General features: G+C 46.4%; 1 protein-coding gene across 6 annotated transcripts in view; it reads left to right on the top strand.

Moving 5' to 3' along the window:
• Nucleotides 1-24,305, top strand: part of GTF2IRD1 (GTF2I repeat domain containing 1) — an 88,124-nt gene that overhangs the window by 51,620 nt on the left and 12,199 nt on the right. For 4 of the 6 annotated variants that reach the window (XM_033171542.1, XM_033171544.1, XM_033171543.1 and 1 more), the window contains 14 exons: nucleotides 3,422-3,505; nucleotides 4,787-4,970; nucleotides 7,285-7,310; nucleotides 8,428-8,548; nucleotides 10,945-10,982; nucleotides 12,407-12,487; nucleotides 13,312-13,425; nucleotides 13,878-13,943; nucleotides 14,854-15,037; nucleotides 15,164-15,222; nucleotides 16,415-16,477; nucleotides 17,964-18,047; nucleotides 20,019-20,202; nucleotides 21,188-21,216. In XM_033171542.1, the coding sequence (XP_033027433.1) occupies nucleotides 3,422-3,505; nucleotides 4,787-4,970; nucleotides 7,285-7,310; nucleotides 8,428-8,548; nucleotides 10,945-10,982; nucleotides 12,407-12,487; nucleotides 13,312-13,425; nucleotides 13,878-13,943; nucleotides 14,854-15,037; nucleotides 15,164-15,222; nucleotides 16,415-16,477; nucleotides 17,964-18,047; nucleotides 20,019-20,202; nucleotides 21,188-21,216 (1,317 nt within the window). The remainder of the gene's footprint in view (nucleotides 1-3,421; nucleotides 3,506-4,786; nucleotides 4,971-7,284; nucleotides 7,311-8,427; nucleotides 8,549-10,944; nucleotides 10,983-12,406; nucleotides 12,488-13,311; nucleotides 13,426-13,877; nucleotides 13,944-14,853; nucleotides 15,038-15,163; nucleotides 15,223-16,414; nucleotides 16,478-17,963; nucleotides 18,048-20,018; nucleotides 20,203-21,187; nucleotides 21,217-24,305) is intronic. The other 2 variants (XM_033171545.1, XM_033171547.1) reach the window with 1 other exon arrangement.

The following is a 24,305-nucleotide window of genomic DNA, read 5'->3' on the forward strand; positions in this document are numbered from 1 at the left end:
TTGGCAAAAACACGGTCGACACAGGTGTCTCAGGCCTAATGAGCACAGGAACTTGTCTTCGGTAGGTCTTGCCTCCATGAAGCAGCTGCCAAGACTGAAGGTCTCCACCTCCCCCCAGCTCTCTAAGTCCCCTCCTCTCCAGGGTTTTTCCCAAGCAATCAGAGACTTTGTCTGAATATTGCCAACCTCTCCTCCATCCTTTTCATGCCTCTTCTGGTTCTGAGGGACCAGGGGGAGGGGAACATGCCGCATCTCTGCCTCTTGGCCTCTCTCCTCCAAACCTCCTTCTTCAGCTTCTGCCTCCGAGTCTGGACTGCTCTCTGCCACAGACTCTCCCAGCTCACTAAGCCATGTTACCTCCTCAGCTTCCGACACCACCTCTTCCCAATCTTCTTCCTCTGACCACTCATCACTACTCCCCAGGCTCTCAGCCTTTTTTCCTTCGGTTTTCCCAGCTGCTTCCTCCTGCCATTCCTCTGCGTCCATCCAGCCCATGACAGAAGACAATACTGAGAAAGATGGAGTAGTGGTCTGGCTCAGTCGGCAACCTTTTCCTATGCAGGGTGTGCAGTTACTCACTGAACGCCCAACGTTTTCTTGGATCTGACCTGCCCGTATCCCCCAGAGGAGAGGTGGAATGTACCGCAAGGGTGTGCTAGACAACCTCCAGCCGACACACTGATGCCCAGAGCATCGAGGCACTGCAGATATTTCTGTCATCCTTGCCATTCGCAGTATCTGCTCCTAGGCAGTACCTGGGGGCATGGGATGAATGAAGAAGGCAGCCATGCAGTCACAGCACATGAAGTGGTAGCATCACACTCGCAACCATGCTCGAGATGGGGCAGAACAGCAGCAACTGCAGGTGCACACATGCTTGTAATGCCACTGCTGCCACCCTAGTTCTTTCCCTGCAAGGAGAGTGCAGTGGTGCTGCAGTTCATGCATTGCAGCCATATATACAACTGATAGGGTGTCCATGTCATGTTTTATTTTTTGCCAAGCATAACAAACTCTCCCATTTTTAGACGCGCATGCATCATTTGTTTCTTCCGCTCTTCTAAGTCTGGTCATGAACTCAATGTTTGAAGTAGATGTGTCAATAATTACCTAGGCGCTTGGATAATCCTTCCGAGATGAAATATTCATTTTGGATGTTTGGCAGGGGTCTTTCGTAGGAACGAATTGACAACCTCAACCGCTTTGCATGCAGCGCCAAACCATAGTTTAGCGGCACATGAGCGAGCCTGACACTCACACGGTCCTTCCTCTGCAAATTCCCTCCCTAGCATTAGAGAATGCTTTATCCTGAGTCAGAACATGGCAGTCCCTCTGTTCTGAGTGTTGTCTTAACTAACGGTTTCCGACCTTTTTGATGCAGCAACCCGTGAGTCCAAATTTACTTGACCCATCGGTTTATCGCCACGTCAATTTTGGATGCCACAGTTAACGTGAAAATTTTCATAGAATATTTTTAGTACTTACAGAGTTAGTCACAGTTTGTTTACTGGTGTAAGGACGTTCAGTGGTTGCTCATGAGAAATCAGCCGAACGCAGAACTTCTAAAAACTAAGTTCTTTATTGTGCAGATATTTACAGTGGAGCAAAAGTTCAAACGTCCATCTCATCACTCTGCAGAGTCCGGGAATGAACCCTTCCGGTTCTTGCTCCAGCAAAAAAGGCGCGGGATCCTGAACCCCCGCCTCCCCCTTCCACGTCTTTCCTGTCTGCAAACTCGGGGCACGGGAACCTGTCCCTGTTCCCTGCTTCCCCCTTGGTGCTCAGGCTCTGCCATCCCTTCAGAGCCCCTGCTCCGACTTCTTGCCTCCAACTCCCCCCTCCCCACTGGAGGAATGGTCGCTTCCTCCTGAGGAGGGGGATGACGAACTGGTGAACAAAGGGGGTGGTTCCCTGTACTGCAGGCGCTGCTGGGATGCTACCAGCCGTGGGGAGGGGGGTTTCCTGACAACAGGGATGTATGAAAACCAGCCACCTGACTTCAGAATATTCCTGCGCATCAGAAGGGAGCTGCAGTAATTGCTCAGAACGACTCCCTGTATGAGCCTATTGTGGTGAATTGCCGCCACATCTGCCATCAGCCGGCAGAGAGCAGTTCCCAAGTGCTAAAACATATGACTGGGCCTTCCCAACCTAGCTCAGTTGGTAGAGCATAAGACTCTTAATCTCAGGGTCATGGGTTTGAGCCTTACGCTGGACGAAAGATTCCTACATTACAGGGGATTCCTACATTGTAGATGAACCTTGGGTTCCCTTTTAACTCTACAGTTCTGTGATTCTTTTTTTTTTTTTTAATAAACTTTATTTCACTTTAGCAATTACACAATTACGCAGATATACAAGAAGAAATACAAAGGAAAAAACATACCAACAATTAAATCCACTTTACAATGCAAGGCTCCAAAAATTACGCATGTAATTACATTATCCACATTGCTGATTACTACTAAAATTTACTTGCATTGTTACTATACATACATCCTATATGAAGGAAAAAAGGAAAAAAGAAAAAGAAGAACAAAAATTGATGACTTCCACCTATCACACAGCACTACCTTTCAATCTTTTACTTTTACACCGTATTTATTAATTTCTGTGATTCTGTGATGTTCAGCTGCAAGTTGTACATAGTATCCATCATTAAGGAACAAAACCAATTATTAGATGTGTACTTATACGACCTGTGGCTTACTGGCACAGAATTTGTGACCCACTCAGCCATGGGATTCACTGGGTGATTTGGGGCCAGTCACAATCTCTCCGCCTAACCTCCCTCACAGGGTTGTTGTGAGGAGAAGAATGGAGAAGAACCACGTATGGCACCTTGAGCTTCTTGGAGGGAAGGTGGGATGTTAAGCAATAATATACAAGAAATAAAAATGACTGGGTTTGTCGTGTATTTTTGTAACATCGGTTGTTCGTTTGGTTTTCTGCACGCTGCTGAGAGATATTTCTTTACGTATAAAGCCATAATAGAAATGGTCTTAAGTAAATTAATGAATGGAGATTGGAAGGCAGTTGCTGGGGAGAGCCTAGTTGTGCCCATGCCCTGGTTATGCGCTTCCCAGAAGAGGCGTCTGGTTGGGGATCAGGCTGCTGGGCTAGCTAGCCCTTTGCCCTCATCCAGCAGCCGGTTGCTCCTCTCGTTCTTATGTTGGGTGGTTTACAGTCACCCTTTCCATTTGCCAGCTGCAGGGTTTGCCTAAGTGAAACCGTCCAGCACGCAGGATTCGAACCCGGTGCAGCCGGCGCAGCGGGAGCCTCCCGCTTCCCCTCAAGCTCAGGCTTGCTCTCAGAGTGGGGAGGAACCACAAACCTTGTTCCCGAGGGCAGAGTGAGAGAGGGATGGGGAGCCTCTGTGCCAGAGATGCCATATGGAAACTTCTTGTTTTGTTTTTGCTAGATAAATGGGACAGTTTTATAAAAGAAACCGAGGATATCAACACCCTGAGGGAATGTGTGCAAATTCTGTTCAACAGCAGATATGGTGAGTGGATGTGAAGTGCCTGTTTTTCATCTGCAGTGCTTATGGCGCGCATATCATTATGGAGAGATTTTCTGGACTTTTTTCTGACTTTCTGGTGTTTTTTCCCCTTTTTTTCTTATTCTCTGACGCAGCATCAGACACCATATGCTGTGTGTCCCTTCACTTAATTGCTATCTTGGTGTGGCATTTTCCAGGCCCACGGCTTCTAATTAATGCAAATGTTTCTGAGGTGTTTTTTTTTTTAACTCATTTGTATCAAGTCAGTAAATGTGCAGTTGGCCTAAATGGGGTCCTCTGGCCTCCTCAGTAGAAGGCCTTATCGGAGTCAAAACCGATGGGGCAACATCCACAGAAAAGACATCTCCTATCTTTGAAGTGTTCTGTTTTTTTAAAAAACAACCAACTGGTTTATTAATGTTATGGAATAAATAAAATACATAATTTTTTCGGCCTGGTGCCTTCTAGGTGCCCTTTGAACTACAACTCCCATCATCCCTTGCCATTGTGTAAACTGGCTGAGACTGGTGGCAGTTGGAGTCCCCAGTGGGTGACTGGTGCTTCTCAAACTTGGGTCTCCAGCTCCTGCTGGACTTCCATCATCCCTAGCTAGCAGGACCAGCGGGCAGGGAAGATGGGAGATGTAGTCCTAATAACGGTTGGGGATCCAAGTTTGAGAAACACTAACAGAGGGCACCAAGTTTGGGAAGGCTGCCTTATGCCAGTGTCCTGCTGGGACCCTGCCCATCTTTGAACTGATACTATATAAATTGCTGCCTTTATGAGTTTGGATGTATGCAGTTAGTACTGTTGTCACCAAGAAGCTGCCCATGGGCATTGCGTTGCCTTCAGGAGCCCGCTGAGCAATCTTCCACTTCCAGTATTTTCACTGAGAATGTGATTTGCCACTTTTCCATATTTGCTGCCATTGAACTGAAAAGGATGGCCATAAATTAATGGATGATGACAATAATTTGTATAGCACTTCAGAGTACTGGTATTTATTGAAATCATGGTATCCTGTTAGGCACCTTAGTTTCTGAGCACAGGGCATTATATTCCAACTTCCTCTGAAATTATGCCAATGCGACATGTTTGAAACATGGCCAGGGCTTACTGAAAGGGCAAAGCAGCCTTTAACTTTCAAAAAAACTTTCCCTGCAGGGAAAACAGGGTTGCGAAACTGGGTTCATGCCAGTGGCGGACCCAGTTCAGCAGTGTCTGCTGTTAAGAGTGTCCTGTCTGTTCTTACCCTTTAAAGGTTAAATGTTCTGTCACTTTCAGCTGAAGCTTTGGGGCTCGATCACATGGTCCCTGTCCCGTACCGGAAAATTGCTTGCGACCCGGAAGCAGTAGAAATCATCGGCATCCCAGACAAAATCCCATTCAAACGGCCCTGCACGTACGGAGTCCCCAAACTCAAGCGGATATTGGAAGAGAGGCACAACATCCACTTTGTCATCAAAAGGTACGTGGTTGTTTTGAGAGGCTTGTGAGCAGGGGGACAGCAGAGAACCGAGGGGTGGGCTTAACTCTGCGTGACTCAAAATCAAGCTTTGTGAGAGGTTCTTCTTTCCCCAAAATTGCCATTTCTCCTTTATTTTGAAATATTTATATACCATTCGTCATGGAAACGTTTCCAGGTGGAGTGCAACAATATTAAATATACAGATGAAACTCAAAAAATTAAAATATCGTGGAAAGGTTCATTTTTTCAGTAATTCAACTTAAAAGGTAGAATTGATGCTTTTGAATTATGGTGCTGGAGGAGACTCCTGAGAGTCCCATGGACTGCAAGAAGATCAAACCTATCCATTCTTAAAGAAATCAGCCCTGAGTGCTCACTAGAAGGACAGATCCTGAAGTTGAGGCTCCAGTACTTTGGCCACCTCATGAGAAGAGAAGACTCCCTGGAAAAGACCCTGATGTTGGGAAAGATGGAGGGCACAAGGAGAAGGGGACGACAGAGGATGAGATGGTTGGACAGTGTTCTCGAAGCTACTAACATGAGTTTTGCCAAACTGTGAGAGGCAGTGAAGGATAGGCGTGCCTGGAGTGCTCTGGTCCATGGGGTCACGAAGAGTCGGAAACGACTGAACGACTGAACAACAACAACAATATATGAGATAGACTCGTGACATGCAAAGCGAGATGTGTCAAGCCTTTATTTGTTATAATTGTGATGATTATGGTGTACAGCTGATGAGAACCCCAAATTAACAATCTCAACTTTGGGGGTTTCATCAGCTGAATGCCAAAATCATCACAATTATTACAAATAAAGGCTTGACATATCTCAGTTTGCATGTTATGAATCTATCTCGTATATTAAACTCCAGTAGCTAATAAAAACAATTGCTTACATAAATGGATTTTTCCACAACATTCTAATTTTTTGAGCTTCACCTGTACAATAGAGTTAAAAAACATATTCAGGAGATGAAATATTTAAAATCATAGACCACCCAACAGTGGGGTGCTTCTGCGGCAACGGGGAGGCGGGAAGTCTGGGCACTTGCAGGGGTGTGCCGCCTCTTCCTTTTCCACTGCCTGAGGCGGCTGCTTCCCCCTCCATCATGGATGGGATGGCTCTGAAGTACACCCACTGAACTTAACGAACATTACTAACTTAGACCCATTCATTCCCGTGGATCTGTTCTGAGGAAAACTTAGTTGGATACAGACCATTGTTTTCCCTAATTGTATGCATACTTTTGTTTATTTTATTCACACCCCACCTTTCCTCCAAGGAGGCCATGGTTCCACCCCTCAATTAATCCTCACAACAACCCTATGAGGTAGGTTAGGCAGAGAGGTGGTGACTGGCCGAAAGTCACACCGTTTGTGGCCAAACAGGGATTTGAACCCTGGCGTCTTCCAGGTCCTAGTCCGACACTCAAACCGCTCTGCAGCAAGGAAGGATGCAGACAATCCAATCTTTAATGTGCTTTCCTTTAAAATTCCACTGCCAATATTAGCATTGGTTCTTCACCTCTGCTGTATGGTAACAAATGAACGTGGTAAAGATGGTGGTAATAATCTACCGGTAATTTAGTTTATTCTTGTTTTTAATTAGTTCTGCATGGTTGGTTGGTGTGTGTGTGTGTGTGTTTTAAAAAAATCTGCTTTTAACCATTGTCAGGGAACTGTCCCCAGCGCAGCGCCAGGTGGTGGAAGGGCTCTCCGGATGTTACAGAGAGCCCCGACCCCACCTGACCAGCAGCACCTCCTCTGGCAGCGGAGGGAGCAGCGAGGCTTCCAGCGGGGAGGGGCATGGGTCTCGGGGAATGCAGGGTCAAGGCTCTGAGGATGCTGGAGAGACCCTTCACTCCCCTAGCCCAAGGATGGGAGGCGGGGTTTTCGTATACCGAAACTCTTTTGTTGGGGTCAGAACCGGAAGGGGCCATTCCCGGATTCTGCCGACGTTTGATACGGACATGAACTTGTTAGCCCTGCACTGTACATAGTATGCACAATAAAACTACTAAAGGAAAGGTCGGAGTTTTGCCTGGTTACTCATGAGCAACTAACCAAGGACCTTACAACCATCTTTTATTGATCATTAAACATTTTACTTTGTCATGAAAATCCCAAAAAAGAATCAAGAGCGGTATATAAATTGTATCAAGCCAATAAAATGGCCGTTGTGGCGACCCACCTAAGGCCAGAGCACAACCCACCAGTTGAAGATCCTAAATGAAATCTTGAATTATGTTTACCACCCTCACTTCCCTCCTCTTCCTCCTCCTCCTCCTCCTAAATTGTTGCCTTTTCTTTTACAGGATGTTTGATGAAAGGATCTTTACAGGTACATTGGGCAGTCTTTCATTTTGGGGGAAGGGGTGGTAGCTCAGTGCAGTGTTTTTCAACCACTGTTCCGCGGCACACTAGTGTGCCGTGAGATGTTGCCTGGTGTGCCGTGGGAAAAATGGAAAAATTCAAGATAATTACTTTATATATAGTCAATATAGGCACAGAGTTAATTTTTTTAACATTTTCTAATGGTGGTGTGCCTCGTGATTTTTTTCATGAAACAAGTGTGCCTTTGCCCAAAAAAGGTTGAAAAACACTGGCTCAGTGGGTAGAGCGCATGCTTTGTCTCCGGACAGTCCCAGACTCAGTCCCTAGCATCTCTCGGTAAGGATGGGAAAGGCATCTACCTGAGACCCTAGTGGAGACCAGGAACCTCTTGCCCTCCAGACGCTGTTGGACTGCAGCTCCTATCCTCCATAACTATTGGCCTTGCTGACTGGGAACGGTGGCCCTCCAGTTGTTTCTGAACTGTGACTGCCACCACCCCTGGCCATTGGCCATGCTTTCTGAGGCTGATGGGAGTTGTATCTCAGCAACACCTGGAGGGCCAATGTTCCCCCAAACCTGCCTTAAAAGCTAACCAACTGCATTGTCACTATGTCCCATTTCTGAGCCAAGTCCCAGCTTCTGGTAGTTTTGGGAGGTGACCTGAATATGCTCAGCATTTATGCAGTTTTACCTTCCCAAATCCACTGGGAAGAATTTGGACCTTTCCCTCCATATTGGGGCATTTGATGCCCCAATCACTTTCCCAAGTAGCTTTTCATTTTTTGATTTGATTTGATATTTCTATTTTGCTTTTCCAACGACAAACGCTGAGCTCAAGGCAGCTCACAATGATCACAAAAGCTTTTAAAAAAAAATTATAATCACTGTACTATCACACACAATAACGTATAAATAAAGAAAACAGCAACAAGTTCACCAAAGTGATTAATACAATTCAGTAAAGTCATAGCAATTCAAAATATCCCTTCCCGATAGCTATTTAACTAAACTTGTATGAATGGCAGACTTACTGGGAAGAGACAGGGAGAGGTTGTGCCTGGCCATGGGTAATTATTGGTTCAAAACTCTGCGCCTGGAAAATATCTGTTTGTTCTTCCTTCCAGGAAGTAAATTTACCAAAGATTCAACCAAGATAGAGCCATCCAGCCCTTCTGGGGAAATCTCTCCTGACCCACACAGAATGGCGTTTCTTGATCTAGCAGGAACTTCACAGGCCAGTCATAGGTAAGCTCGTATCACCCCGTATCAAATCATAGAGTTGGAGGGTCCTGCAAGGTCCTCTAGTTAAACCCCCTCCTTGATGGCAGAAATTCACAGCACGTCCTCAAAAACCCAAGGTTCTCAGTTCCTGGCCCAGCTGCTATATTATAGTCATCACCAACCTTGCACCCTCCAGGCATAGCTGTCAAATTCCCTTACTCCGAATAGGATTCCTCGCAAGAAAAGGGAAAAGTTGACAGCTATGCCTCCAGGTATTGTTGAATTGCAACACCATCAGCCCTAGCCAGCATAACCAGTGGTCAGGGATGATGGGAGTTATAGTCTTGCAACATCTAGAAGGTGCCAGGTTGGGAAAGCCTGGTGTCTTAGTGTCTCTCTAATTTGCTCCGCCAGCATCTTTTCTCCCTGGAATGCCAGTAGAGGGGAGGAAAACATGGTCGCCACCAGAGCCAGTGACTTTGAAACCAATTTTTTAAAAATAAAAAAGAGAAAAGAAAGGAAGCTTCTGTTGTGATAAGGGTGTCCTTCACCACCACCACCCCAAAACCCATTCTGGGGTTCCCAAACTGATTCCCGAGAGACCACCATGTCTCTACCTGCTCCACATCTAAATTCTTTAGAGGAAATATTTTGATGGTTTTTTTCTCCCTGCCTAGAACTTGGGGACATCCAGTGAAGCTGTATGGTGGGTGATTCAGGACAGACGATAGAAATTATGTCTTCACGCTGTTTAAACTATGGAACTCCCTCCCACAGGAGGCAGGGGCGGCCACCAGTCTGGGTGCCTTTAAAAGAGGATTTGACAAACTCACGGAGGATGAGGCTGTCTGTGGCTACTAGCCGTAACGACTGTTTTCTTCCTCTACAGTTGGAAGCATTATGCCTTATGTTGCTGGGAATCATGAGCTGTTGTGCTCATGTCCTGCTTTTGGGCTTCGCGTTGGGGCATCTGTCTGGCCACTGTAAGGACAGGATGCCGGAGTAGATGAGCCTTTGGCCTGGTCCAGCCGTGCCGTTCTTACGTTCTGCCCAACTCAGGCTGGTTCTTAAGGATCTGGGATGCAGCAAGTGTGATTAAAACAACAAGTCATGCCAGAGGCAGAGAAGGCAGCAAAACAGATAATAAGCTTATGAATAAATGGAGCTCTGGCTGCAATCTAACGGGTTGGGACTCGGTCCAACCATGAGCAGCACCGGGTACCATTTAAGAATGTAATCTGATTTGTCTATGATGGTGGACTTTTGGTGAATTATGAAGGTAAAATGAGCAGTGGTTAACAGAGCAGTCCTATGCATGTCTGCTCAGCAGTGAGTAACATTAAACACAATGGGGCTTTCCTCCGTGTAAGAGGGGATATGATCGCAGCCTGTGAGTTGAATCCAACAGCCCAGCAAGAAAGGAACATCTGCTCCTGCCTCTCTCCACCAGGCCTAGGGTGGGGCCTGACAGACTGCTGTTGCCAAGCAGAGATTACTGTTAACATTCTTTTCAACTGCTTTTTAATTGTGTTTTTAAATTTTTTAAAAAATATTTTTAACTTTTAATGGTTTTTTGGAGGGTTATTTGCCTGTTTCTGTTTATATTTTGATTATATATTTTGTGTTTTTGTATTGAGAATGTATCTTGTGAACTGCCTGCAGGTATAGGGCGGTATATAAATTTAATTAACAACCAACAACAACAACAACAACAATATCTGACTGCCAGTTTGCTTAATTTTAGGTCTTGCCCTGAAATGTAAAGCCCTAAATGACTATTTATTTCATTTTAGTTAGTTATTAAATTTGTATATCGCCCTTCATCTGTAGATCTCAGGACCGGTTCAGAGTATTAAAATGCAAGATCAAAACTATGTTCCCAAATATCTGAAAAAACCACCTGCTTACATACAGACTTGGGTTGCCATTTGTCCAGAATTTCCCATAGGGCCTACATAGCCAGAATACAGCATTCGGAAGGAGTGTTTGGGCGGAAATCGCTGAAATGTCCAGCGAAATCCGGACGTATGGCATCCCATGTCGGAAGTCTAGATTCTGGCAAATTTCTTTCTTTCTTTCTTTCTTTCTTTCTTTCTTTCTTTCTTTCTTTCTTTCTTTCTTTCTTTCTAACAACTTTGGCCAAACAAAAAAACTTTTGTGTCCAGATTTTCACTTTTTGAAAAGCGGCAACCCTAATACAGACCCTCCGTTATGCAGAATGATTCAGTGTTTGCTCCTAAGGGCAAAACAAGGCCAAACATTGTACATTTAAAAAAATAAATGAATCTATGGAATTGCCTCTTTCTTAGTGCGCTGTTCATACCTGTTTGGTTGTACAGCATGTTGTTGTTGTTGTTGTTGTTTGCCTATCAAGCACTTTATATAAATGAAATATAACCATGATTGCTTTCCTTTGCCAGATCTGAAAAGTGCCCCATTTCTGGAGAATGTGAACCAGGTAAGCTGCAAACAGCCACTGCTGTCTTAATTAGAAACAGGGAAAGGGAGTATGATTCTCAGGTCTTGCGAAGCCATGAGGACTGTCAAGCCTTGCAAAGCCCTGTACACAATGCTCTGCTCAGCTGATGGGGAAATGCCTGCAAACCCCCTTTTGACTGTATGGTGCTAGGTGCAAATCAAGTGGGTACAGCTTGTCTGAAATGGCCTCACGGACCAAATGCAGAGTGTGAACAGGCCTTTTTAGACCCATGGGCTGGAGATTCCCAAGCCCTGCCTTAGGACCCCAGAACTACCGCATTGTGTCCTTTCAACACACTGCTTGAAGTAGTCAAGCAGCAGCTCGGTCGGTAAAAGCGTAAGACTCTGAATTTCAGGGTCATAGGTTCGAGTCCCACATTGGGCAAAAAAGATTCCTTCATTGCAGAGGGTTGGACTAGAGGGCCCTCGTGGCCCCTTCCAACTCTACGATTCTATGTAGATTTGGGGGCACGCAGGGTAGGGCAGAACCTGCAGCTCTTTGGTTGTTGTAGAATTGGAAAGGGACCCTGGGGGGTCTTCTAGTCCAACCCCCTGCAACACAGGAATGTTGGTGGACTCCAACTGCCCTCTGCCCCAGTCAGCACGCTCGGTGGTTAGGGATGAAAGGAATTTCAGTACAGGCATGTCAGGCTCCCTGCTTCTGCATTAAATGAAGTGTAGAGTCTAATTCGCATGAGTCCCCTATTCTGGCCACTGCTGGATTCTGGGATCATGACAATTAGCAACCCTGAATCCAGAACTCTTGCACATGATAAGTGTACTTCCAAATGAATTAATGCCAGGGCATTGTCCATCTAGCCCAGTGCTTCCTGAGAGCCAGTGTGGTGTAGTGGTTAAGAGCAGTGGACTTGTAATCTGGTGAACTGGGTTCGCGTCTCCGCTCCTCCACATGCAGCTGCTGGGTGACCTTGGGCTAGTCACGCTTCTCTGAAGTCTCTCAGCCCCACTCACCTCACAGACTGTTTGTTGTGGGGGAGGAAAGGAAAGGAGAATGGTAGCCGCTTTGAGACTCCATCGGATAGTGATAAAGCGGGATATCAAATCCAAACTCCTCCTCTTCTTCTTCTTCTTCTTCTTCTTCTTCTTCTTCTTCTTCTTCTTCTTCTTCTTCTTCCTGTTCTGACTGGCAGCTAATGTAGACAATGCTGAGGTTGAGGGACCAATAACCTAAGTTAACATAAGGCAGGTGGCTTGAGGAAGGCTGTCCCTCAGCGGGAGAGCAGCTGCTTTGAGTGCAGAAGGTCCCAGGTTCAATCCCCAGGGGCATCTCCAGGGCAATCCTGGGAAAGACTCCAACCTCGAACCCTGGATAACTTCTACCAGTCAGTGCTGATTTGTCCTCGCCCCTCTGCTTTTCATTCCTGTTTCCATCTTCCTTGACAGGTACTTCAGGAGAACTGGGAGGCATAAAACGCATCAAGATAGAACCGGATGAAGTGGACATCATTCAAATCACCGTTCCAGGTAGACTAGATAAAAGCTCTCTGCAATGCTGACAGGATTAAAATTATTTCTAGATGGGCAGTGTCAATTTGGGAACAGTTTTCAACCCGCAGGGTTACGGCCCAGAGAATTCTGGGAGCTGTAGTCTCAAATAATTGAGGGTGGCTGAGAGTTGTTCAGAGGCCCCTGTTCCCCTCACAGAGCAGGGATTTCCCTTGGAAAAAGAGATTGGTTGTTAAACCACCCCGAAGGGAATTGTAGCTTTGTGAGAGGAACAAGAGGGTCACCTAACAGCACCCTCAAGAAACGACGGCTCCCAGAATTCTCTGGGGGAAGCCGTGATGGTTTTAAGTGTCGTCATAGCGCTTCAAATATATGGTGTGAATGTGGGGAGAGTTGAGAGAGGGTCAGGGGCTGAGGTAAGGGTGGCGCTGCCACGTCATTGGCATCACCAAAATGATGGACTGAGGGTGAGGCAAGTGGGGGCCAGTGGCAGAGAGGAAAGGTTGGCCAGGAAATGGCTCCGTAGTCAGGATGGAAGGATCTGCCATCTTCAGTTCTGTCAGTTTCTCATTTTCGCCATTTTAAATTCAGTCCTCCACACTTCTGCAGCAATTTGCAATAATGTATTTTTTTTTAAAAAAAAAAAAAAGCCTCGTGAAAATTCGCCAACGTTTTGGTGCAAATTTGTCGTAATAAACGCATTTGCGTGAAGGCTGGACTAATCTACACATTATTATTATTATTTTGCCAGCAGTTTCCCTTAACAATACATTTTTCAGTTTACAGTCCTCAGCTCGGATGTTTAGTTTCCTGCTAAATGCCTGTCTCCTCTCTGGTTTCAGATAAAGGGCCCAGCAATGATTTACAACATAATGAGAAGCAGATGGAGGGCAAAGGTGAGTTTGGCCCGTTGCCTGGATACCTGAAGGATCACCTCCTCCAATGCAGGCCTGCAGGTACCTGAAGATGGCCTTCATAGGACCTTCACCATACCCCACCCCCACCATCTCAGATGAGGCGGATGGTAGGTGTGGAGGCCCTTTGTGGTGTTGTTTCCTGGAGTCTAATAGGGAAGGCCTTTTAATGAGGGATGGGCAGGTCGGTGCATCTGTACAACACAGACCTGCCCAACTTCTCTTCCTCTCCTAATTGTGGCCTCTAGCATTATTCTCTTTGCATTTCCCCAGACGTGTCAACAATCTCAATTTTATCAGTGCTGTTGACGGTGCTTTTCTCTGCTTGCTTGCGATTTTTGCTGTCACTTTATTACTTGCTTTTGTTCTGCCTTTTGGTCCTTTGTTTATGAGCTGGCCTGGAATTTTTTCTTTGAGGATGCCAAGATGCAACCCCCCCCCCCAATGTGAGTCTTATTGCCATCAATCCCTGAGTTTGCTGCTTTTTTTTCCAGATGGCATCGGTGACGTTTTAAGTCACTTGAGGAAACAAGTAGAAATTTTGTTCAACGCTAGATACGGTGAGATACTTGGCTTCTTACTATTAAGTGTGCTTTTTAGATCTGCTGTTAACCTTTGCACATCTGGAGGGCTCTGGGTTTCTCACACCTTCTCTAGAACTTCCTAGGCAGGACAGCTATTTTTTCCTTCCCCTTCATGCAAAGATCTCAGGGCAGGTCACAAGATAAAAAAATAGTCTCTCCAAGAAAGCACATATTAGATACAGTGGTACCCCGTATTACGCACATGTTCCATTCCAGATCACGCTACGTAACACGGGCGTGCGTAACACGAACACCCCCCCCCAAAAAAAGAAAAAACCCGGAGGTCCGCGCGTTTTTGCCCTTCTGCGCATGCGCGAAGTGTGCAGAATGCTTCTGTGCACCCGCGTGTTGCGCACACTCTGTGGAGGACTTCCGGGTCGCAGAGGTCCATAAGTTGAACATACACAACACAAGGTGTGACTGTAGTTAAAACAAAAGAAAAATACCCCCGTCCCCCAAACACATTTAAAAGGCTGTAGAATATTAATCAGCCAGAGGCCTGGTTGAAGAGGAGTGTTTTCACCTGGCGACTCGAGATGTATAATGAAGACAACAGGCGAACCTCCCTGGGGAGAGCATTCCACAAATGGGGAGCCACTGCAAAAAAGGCCCCTTCTTGTGTTGCCACCCTCCAGAGCTCATGGAAGAGGCACACAGAGGGCCTCAGAGGATTAACACAGTGTCCAGGTCGTTTTTTTATGGGGAGAGGCAACCTTTTTCTAAACCATTTCCTATTCAGCAGTATCCCTTTTGAGGTAATACCATGTTGGCAGCAGCAAGCATTTTAACATGCTCAGTGGTGTTTCGATATCTTGACGAAGACCTTTAATATACAGGGTTTCAGGCCAAAGATCCTTTCTGAAAGTTGTGTTTCTTGCGCTTGCAGCTAAAGCCATAGGAATTTCCGAGCCTGTCAAAGTCCCGTATTCCAAGTTCCTGATGTACCCCGAAGATCTCTTTGTCGTGGGCTTGCCAGACGGGATCTTGCTCAGGCGACCAAACTGCTTCGGGATTGCAAAACTGAAAAAGATCCTCCAGGCAAGCAGCAGTATCCGGTTTGTTATCAAGAAGTAAGTTCAAAGCCTTCCTCTCACTTTGCCAAACCATGTCCCATCAAGAGAAGGCAGCTTTCTGTGTTTCCTCCTCCTCCTCCTCCTCCTCATTATTATTATTATTGTTGCAAATTTCTCTTTCAGGCCAGAACTTCTTACAGAAGCAGTGAAGGAGGCAGTTTCTGATAGCCCAGGAACAATAGGTAAAACACATTTATTTCCAGTTATTTGATTAATGAACCCAGGGATTCCCAAACAGCGTCATGTGGACCATCAGCGGTCTACGAGATTCCTTCAGGCAGTCTGTGCCTATTCAATAATAATAATAATAATAATAATAATAATTTTATTATTTATTCCCCACACATCTTACTGGGTTGCCTCAGCTACTCTGGGCGGCTTCCAACATATATAAAAACATAATTAAACACTAAACATTTTTTTAAAATGTTCCTGTACAGGGCTGCCTTCAGATGTCTTCTGAAGTTACTTATCTCCTTGGCTTGGGGGTCGCGTAACTCCATACCCTCTAACACTTCTCTGATGAAAATAGGGACGTCCTAAGGAAAAGCAGGACATTCTGGGATCAGAACCCAGGACAGCTTCTGTAAATCCAGGACAGTCCCTGGAAAATAGGGACACGTGGAGGGTCTGCTCTCCTGCGTTGTCTCTCCTTATTTACATTTAGACTGTAAGCTTTGGGGCGCAAGGAAGATCTTGTATGCATGTGTGAATAAGCAGTGTTACAGTACTGAGCCTTAGGATCACCTAAAGAAAGAGGTAATCCATTTTTGGAACAGGCCGGTTTAGCTTGGGACATACTGTTAGCCCTAAGAGCTCAAAATAGAACTCTTGGGGTCGTATCCAGTATTAGTTGTAGAACCTCTGCAACGAATCGGCCCCATCTAAACGTTTAAAGCACTATGATGCCACTCCAAACAGTCGTGGCTTCCGCCCAAAGTATCCTGGAAGCTGAGGTTTGTTAAGGGTGTGGCCCTTACAGAGCTACAGTTCGTGGAGTGCTTTAATAGCCAATCTCCCTTCACAGGGAATTCTGGGAATCATAACTCGCTTGACGGGCTCCCTAATAACTCCCAGCACCCTTGGCAAGCTAAACTTCCCAGAATCCTTTGAGAGAAGCCATGACTGTTTAAAGCGGTACGACACCGCGTTAAATGTAGAGTGTGGCCTAACTTAAGTCCAACTGATTTCAGTGGGTAGAATTGGGTCAGAAACAGCCAACTCTGTGGGGCGTCGTGGGGTTGGATGCTGAAGAGGGGGATAGCTAGATGCTGCTCTAAATGTGGAAGAGGGTGTGTGATGCGGACAGCCCTCAGAACAGACGTTGAAATTAAGACAAATAAATAAGAGCCTTGGTGCCTCTTCTGTTGGCAGCCAGTGAGAGAGACTCTAGTGAACGTCTTGTAGAAGAACCGGTGAAAAGACCAGGATTTCAAGGTGAGAAATGCAAGATCTGTCACGGCTACCATGACCACAATCCATCTGATTTCCCAAATTATGTAGTGTTAATTTATTTTGCTGTTGACATCCCAGGGCTACTTGGCTCCAGTAATATCACGTCCGATTTGGCGTTCAGTTGGGTGCCTTAACACGTAGCCCACTCCCACTCTGCGTCTGCTCAAAATGAAGCATCATTGGGTTTGCAGAGACTTGCTCCCAAGGAACTGTGTAGAGGATTGCTGCTACATTAGCACTGCTCTGCCCCCTTCTCAAGTGATTTTGCCTCTCCGGACTCTGTCTTTAAACTCTTAACAATGCCTTTCTGTTGCCTGGATGAAAGATCGAGAGAGGTATGCGTGTGTAGAAGCCAAGAAGGGCAAAACAAGGGCAACAACTGAAAACTGGGTACAAGGGGGGAATGGATTGGAGTATCCTAGAATGCGTCTGGCCGCCAAGAACCCTGAAGAGGAGAACTCTGCGATGCAACATTTTGTTGCCGTTCCCACCCGTATATAATATTTCAATTCAAGATATGTGTTAACAGTTAAGCGTAGGAGCTGAGTTGCGCATAACGTTGTGGGGCCCTGTCGCAAGTGCATGACGTCATATGCGCGACGCCCCCCCCCCCCCAACCTGGCCAGGCCAGCTCGGCCTGCTATCAACCACCCACCTGAAAGAGAAGTGCGGGGTGAAGTTGCTTTGCCCTACGGGACCCTGGTGATTCTCAAAAGGATGTGGCACGGCCAAGCAACTTTATCCTGGCATGTCCTTTTGGGGGGTGGCCCCTGTCTTGAAAATATGGGGGGGCTGGCCCCCCATGGATGGTGCCCCTGCAGTTAAGAAACCCCCGCATATAGAAAACTAGATTGCAAGGAAGAGATTTCTCGTCTAGCCTTCTTGATTCAATTGCATTCTATTGCATTAGTTGGGATTTGGTCTGATTTTTGTATGTAAGCCCCCATGTGTAATCTGAAGTGATAAAAAGCCCACTTCACGTCTGGGGGAACTAAACCTATTATAGGGGGGGGGTGTTTTAAAATCTGTTCAATACCGACTTTCAGTATACCAGTGTTTATTGGGTCTCAGACAAACGTCCCTATCCTTCTACTGTCTACTCGGAAGCAAGCCCCACTGATTTCAGTAGCACATTACTTCACATTAGTATGATTGAGACTGCAGCTGAAATGGCCTTTGTTGGTAGCTTTCCCCCCTAATAATGGAAACAGAATTGTATGGAAAAAGGAGCAGGCATTTGACATTGTTCTAGGATGCTCCCCCCCCCCACCGCCTTTCCTTTTTTGATTTTTATTTTAAAAAATGGACCAGCTATTTCAGAGCTGAGCCTATCTCAAGGTTTTCCCTGTTGTAAAAGTGTACTATAGTTAAGCATTGTTGCGTTTTGTGTCGCCCCCCCCAAAAAAAAAACCTCAACGGGCAGAACTCTATGATAGTTTCTCCCTCTCCCTCTCCCTCTCTCTTACAGAAAATTACGACACTCGGCTTTCGAGGATAGATATTGCAAACACGCTAAGGGAACAGGTTCAAGATCTGTTCAATAAGAAGTATGGTGAGTAATCTGGCTGGATGCTAATCTTGACACTTGGGGTTCATAGAATTGTAGAGTTGGAAGGGGCCCTGGGGTTACCTGGATCTTCTCCCTACAGTTCTTTTGAAGATGGGGACAACGTTTGCCCACCTCCAGTCTGCAGGAACCTCACCTATTCTCCAAGAATTATCTAGGGTTATAGACAGAGGCTCTGAAATTGCACCTGCAAGCTCCTTTAGCACCCTCGAGTGCAGCTCATCACACCCTGAACATTCTGTCTTGCTCAAAGCAAGAGTCCCCGGGGAGAGCTGCAATGTTTGTAGGTGGTCCTCAGCAGGGTGAGAGGAGAGCAGAGCAGCTTGCAAAGGTTGCGGTGGTAGAGATAGTTCTAGGCCATGGAGGTCTCCTCCAGCAGAAGTCGCTGGTCCAGTGGTGCCTTCTGTGGTTTGTTTCAGGGCATGGTGATTCCTGTCCCCAGTCTTTCCCATCTGTGATGTTCTCTGATCTGTCTCCTGGTCATATGGGGGCTGATAATAAATTTTTCTTAGTTTTACCTAAAGTTATCTGTCAGGGATCTGCCCTCCATGGCCAGGCATGGTTGTGGTGGGTACAGGCAGCCCCAGCCACTCCTATCTAGTGATACGTCTCCCAGCGGTTCTTCCTGCACCTCCCCTGGGGAGGAGGAGTTATCCTCAGGCAGCCAGGTGGAGTGGGGGGTTCAGGATGTTGCTCAGAGACCCAGCACCGTCCAGCAGACCTGCTCTGAGGGGGGAAAGCCACTTCCGTCGCCTGAGCTGCGCAGAGGGGTCAAGAGACTGGGGAGGCGGCACTTTTAGGAAAGCAGGCACTTCCAGATTCTTCGAGCGACCAGGCAGTCATGTTTTTGGGTAGCTCCGCACTGTAAATAGTTTTGACACAATAAAACTGTTAAAAGACAAGACGGACTTTGTCGTTACTCGTGAGCAACCCCCTTGCGGACCTGACATTATCCATAACCGTTCCAAAAAAGTAAACTAAACAGAGGTTCTTTCGAACCTTCAGACCTCCTTCCCTCCCTCCATGGGTTCCATTTCTAACAAAAAAAATAAAATTCGATTTTCTGCATCTTTTACCGTAATCCATCTATTTTATAATCACAAGAGTCATTGTATTCCTGCCAATGATTTCAACTGTCTACAGTGGTCTTTCAGATGCATTAAAAAGTTATTCCAGTCTTTTAAAAATACTTGGTCTTCCTGGTTTCCGATCTTTCCTGTCAGTCTCCCCAGTTCTGCATATTCCATCAGCTTAGTCTGCCAGTCTTCTCTGATCGGTACTTCTCTTTCTTTCCATCTCTGGGCAAGAAGCATTCTTGTTGCCACTGTCGTTGCATACATAAAACAGTCTTTTATTTTCTTTTGGTACTTCCTTGCCTAGAATACCTAACAAAAAGGCCTCTGGTTTTTTTTAACAAAAGTTATCTTAAACTCATTATATATCATTTCCCAGAAAGCTTTTACCATCCCACATGCCCAACACATATGATAGAAAGTGCAGTCATACCTCTGGTTATGGCTGGTTCAGGTTGTGTGATTTAGGGTTGCGCACCGCGCCGAACCCAGAAGTAATGGAACGGGTTACTACCGGGATTCCGCGCATGCACAGAAGAGCTGAATCACGCTTTGCGCATGCGCAGAAGTGCCGAATTGCATCACGCGCGTGCGCAGATGCAGTGGCGTGGGTTGCGAACGCGCCTCCTGCACGGATCGCATTTGCAACCCGAGCGTCCACTGTACCTTCTTTCCTTTTACATTTCCATATGGGGGCTGATCCTGGCAAGGCAGCATGGCCCCAACAGCGTTGTCTGTTGTCACTGACCCAGACTTCCCCGAGACCACTCCACGTTTATCAAGGCCAAGCTGGAGCAGAACTTGGGCATGCCTGTCTCCAACCCCAGTGCTATAACCACTGCGCCACCCTGCCCACCTGTCACCTTTCTGCCTTGCCTTTCAGGTGAGGCGTTGGGCATCAAGTACCCTGTCCAGGTTCCATACAAGCGCATCAAGAGCAATCCGGGCTCTGTGATCATCGACGGGCTGCCCCCGGGAATCCCCTTCCGGAAGCCCTGCACCTTCGGCTCCCAGAACCTGGAGAGGATATTAGCCGTGGCAGACAAGATCAAGTTCACGGTAACAAGGTATTTCCCTCCTCAGGGATCCTTCCCAGGTTGTGCTTTTGTGAGGGCAAGTGTGTTTGTGCTGGAGTGGGGAGTGGGCCTTCTGCCTTGTGGCCTGCGTTTATGACTCTGTGAAAACAAGTCGCTCGGGGTTTCTTCCTAGGCTTACATGCATACTATCCATGTGGGTTTGTATGTATGTGAGACTGTGGATGTGTTGGCCTTGCCCACCACTATCGTGCATTTCCCTTCCAAAGGTATCTGGCCTAGCGGGTGAAGAAGGTGCAGAAAGGTGAGAGCCAGTGTGGTGTAGTGGTTAAGAGCGGTAGACTCGTAATCTGGTGAACCGGGTTTGCGTCTCCGCTCCTCCCCATGCAGCTGCTGGGTGACCTTGGGCTAGTCACACTTCTTTGAAGTCTCTCAGCCTCACTCACCTCACAGAGTGTTTGTTGTGCGGGAGGAAGGGAAAGGAGAATGTTAGCCGCTTTGAGACTCTTTCGGGTAGTGATAAAGCAGGATATCAAATCCAAACTCCTCCTCCTCTTCCTCTTCCTCTTCCTCTTCTTCTCCCACCTGCTACTCAAATGTAATGCGCACCTTTCTTGGCCAAACAACATCGTGATTTAGCCTGCACATTAGATTTCATGGCGCTTTTACATTCACCAGCAAATACTTTTCTCGGTCTCAAGGTTTTGAAAACTGAGGTGCGCATTAGATTCATGTAAATACGGTATGAGACATGGTGGGAAATTCTTATCTCTTCCCCCCCCTTTATAAAAATAAAAAAGTTCTTTACTGTCAAGCGTACATGACACTATAACTAAATATTAAAGTAAGTTTGGGGTGGGATTGCTTATTATAAACAGGATAAATAAATCACACCATAACCCACAAAGAACAAAGACTGAAATGGGGCTGGGGGAGTTAAGGAAAGGAAATACTTAAATCAATTGTGATAATTGTAATACTTGCTTGCTTATTTATTAATACATATTTTGTTTTCCAGGCCTTTCCAAGGACTCATTCCCAAGCCTGGTAAGTGCCCAGTGCAACCAAAGGCTTAAGTATATCTTGCCATTCTGGAAAGCAAGATGACTTTAACAATTTTGTGGGGCTGTCCATTTGGGGGAGGTGGCAATATCAAAAGCAACACGATGACCAGAAACAAATACAATATGAAAAACTTTATGGAATGATTCAAAACATCAGAACTAACAAACTGAAGACTCTGAAAGTCCTTAAATGAATCACGGTGCCAGACTATACCCGGCGGAGAACAAGCTGTGAAGCTTTGTATAATCAGCAAAGAATGTCCAATTCTGATGTCCAACTCTGAACAGTGTTTCCGGATAACAACTACTGTTTCATTGAATTCTTCATCAGTGAACTAACCAATCTTTTTTTTGAATGCAGTGACTACATAATTGCATGAGCATTTTTTCCCATGTATATTATATCTATTTGAAAAAAGATTGGTTAAAGTAGAAATTACATATCTTTCTACTAACGAGTGTTGAACTAACTCGCTGATGAAGAATTCAACGAAACCGTAGTTGTTATCCGGAAACACTGTTCAGAGTTGGACATCAGAATTAGACATTTGCTGATTATACAAGTTTCACAGCTTGTTCTCCGCCAGGTAAAGTATGGCACCGTGATTCATTTAAGGACTTTCAGAGACTTCAGTTTGTTAGTTCTGATGTTTTGAATCATTCCATAAAGTTTTTCATATTGTATTTGTTTCTGGTCATCATGTTGCTTTTGATATTGCTGACTCACATTTTGCAGCACAAGGGTTTGTTTGTTTAACTCATTTGGGGGAGGTGGCCTGACACCTTTTAAAGTTTTGCTCCATGGTATTCTCCATTCTGTATGTGCATTAGCTCTGTGGGTCTTTGCAGATGTAGTTGCTTTTTACACACACGTGTGTGTGTGTGTGTGTGTGTGTTCCATTGCTTGTTTTAAATTGTTTGTTACCCTGTAAATACATATTCTATATATACATGCCAAACTGAGGATGACCACAGGGCCAAAATGTGTCTGGCCATATTTCGTTTTGTTTGACGGAGTCCAGCCATTTTATATTTGGTCTGTTTATAATACAGTCGTACCTTGGAGGTCGAACGGAATCCGTTCTGGAAGCCTGTTCGACTTTCAAAACGTTCAGAAACCAAAGCGTGGCTTCTGATTGGCTGCAGGAAGCTCCTGCAGCCATTCAGAAGCTGCAGAACTTGTGTCGGATGTTCAGGTTCCAAAGAACATTCGCAAACCGGAACAATCACTTCCGGTTTTGCGGAGTTCGGGAGCCAAAACATTTGAGAACTAGGCTGTTTGAAAACCAAGTAGTTCATATTAGTTATACAGAATGCTAGTTCTATATTAATTTAGTTGGCCTTCTTTGGGCACTCAGTTTCCAATTTGTTCATAATGGCTTTCATTAGCGGCTTATTACGAAAAGATCTCTTAAGAGCCAATGGCACTGCATAAACTCAGAAACATTGCATTGCAGTAGAAGTCACTGCAATGACCCATAAACAGACCAAGCAAAGCAGCAAAAGCTTGAGCAACAGAAAACGTCTCCTCAATAAACAGCTGAGCATTTACAAATTGAACATACACAAACACACAAAATGTCTGTGCTTTTTATGCAGACCGTCTCAGGTTCAGCCTGTGGTATCTCCATCTGGGGTTAGGAAAGACAACCGTCTAAAGGCCTGGAGAGCTAGTCAGTGTAAATTACCCTTCCCTAACTCCGTGCCTTCCAGATGTTATTGGATTTCAACTCGCACCAGCCCTAGCCAGCATGACTAATGGTTAGAGGTGGTGGGAATTGTCATCCAACAACCACCGGAGGTTCACAAATTCCCTATCCTTGGTCCAGACAAAACTAAGCTGGATGGCGCAACAGTGTGGTATTTAAGGGGCCTTCCATGACATTTTAAACAGTGAATGTGCTTTAAAACCTCTTTTCTCATACTTCAAAAACCTCTGAGTTCAATGTTAAGTCCATTTTGCAAGTGAGGGAACAAGAGGCTTAGGAGTGGGGGGGGGGGTGGCGGCAGATCATTGCTTCTTGCGATGGAGAGTTCATATTTTGAGAACTCAGTCCATCAGAAGCAGAAATCGTATTAAGGAAGAAAGCTCTCTATGACTTTTGGTGAAGAGGATATGGTGTGTAAGCCAAAACATGCCAACCAGCCCTTCCTTTTTTGATCTGAAAAACGACGTGTTTGGGGAAATGGGGCTTTCGAAAGCAGGAGAGATGGAGAACAAATATGTTTGAAAAAAGAAAAAAGGGTCATTAGAGTCAATATGTTGCATGTATTGTGCTTATTTCAAAAAAGGAGGGGGAAAGGAAATTGCTGGGTAGAAGGCAACTTATCATTATTATTATTAGTGACCTGTTTGCCAATTTATCAAGAAGAGTTTCTTCCAAGTCTCATGAATTGCCCAGGGGCAGGGAGCAATCAAGCTTGGGAATGTAATGAGGAGGGTGGGAACGCTTTGCCCACCTGAAAGCAGAGTACCGTATATCGCGGCGTATAAGACGACTTTTTAAGCCCGAAAAATCTTCTCTGAAGTCGGGGGTCGTCTTGTACGCCGGCAACATCATGCGATGTGACCCGGAGCCACTCCCCGGCGCTCCAGCCGCAACCGCTGCCTCAGCCGCCATGGAGCCCGGGCTGGGCGTGGGCGGCAAGCGCGGAGGCTTCCTGTGCGGCGACGGGGAGGTTCTCCCCGCTGCCCCAGGCGTCGCTGCCGCCGCCTCAGCAGCCGTGGAGGCCGTCCTGCCCTTCAGCGGCAAGCGCGGAGGCCTCCTTTGGGGCGACGGGGAGCTTCTCCCCGCTGCCCCAGGCGTCGCTGCCGCCGCCTCAGCAGCCGTGGAGGCCGTCCTGCGCTTCAGCGGCAAGCGCGGAGGCCTCCTTTGGGGCGACGGGGAGCTTCTCCCCGCTGCCCCAGGCGTCGCTGCCGCCGCCTCAGCAGCCGTGGAGGCCGTCCTGCGCTTCAGCAGCAAGCGCGGAGGCCTCCTTTGGGGCGACGGGGAGCTTCTCCCCGCTGCCCCAGGCGTCGCTGCCGCCGCCTCAGCAACCGTGGAGGCCATCCTGCGCTTCAGCGGCAAGCGC

This window comes from Lacerta agilis, chromosome 15 (assembly GCF_009819535.1).
Source record: "Lacerta agilis isolate rLacAgi1 chromosome 15, rLacAgi1.pri, whole genome shotgun sequence".
Taxonomy (NCBI): Eukaryota; Metazoa; Chordata; class Lepidosauria; order Squamata; family Lacertidae; genus Lacerta; species Lacerta agilis.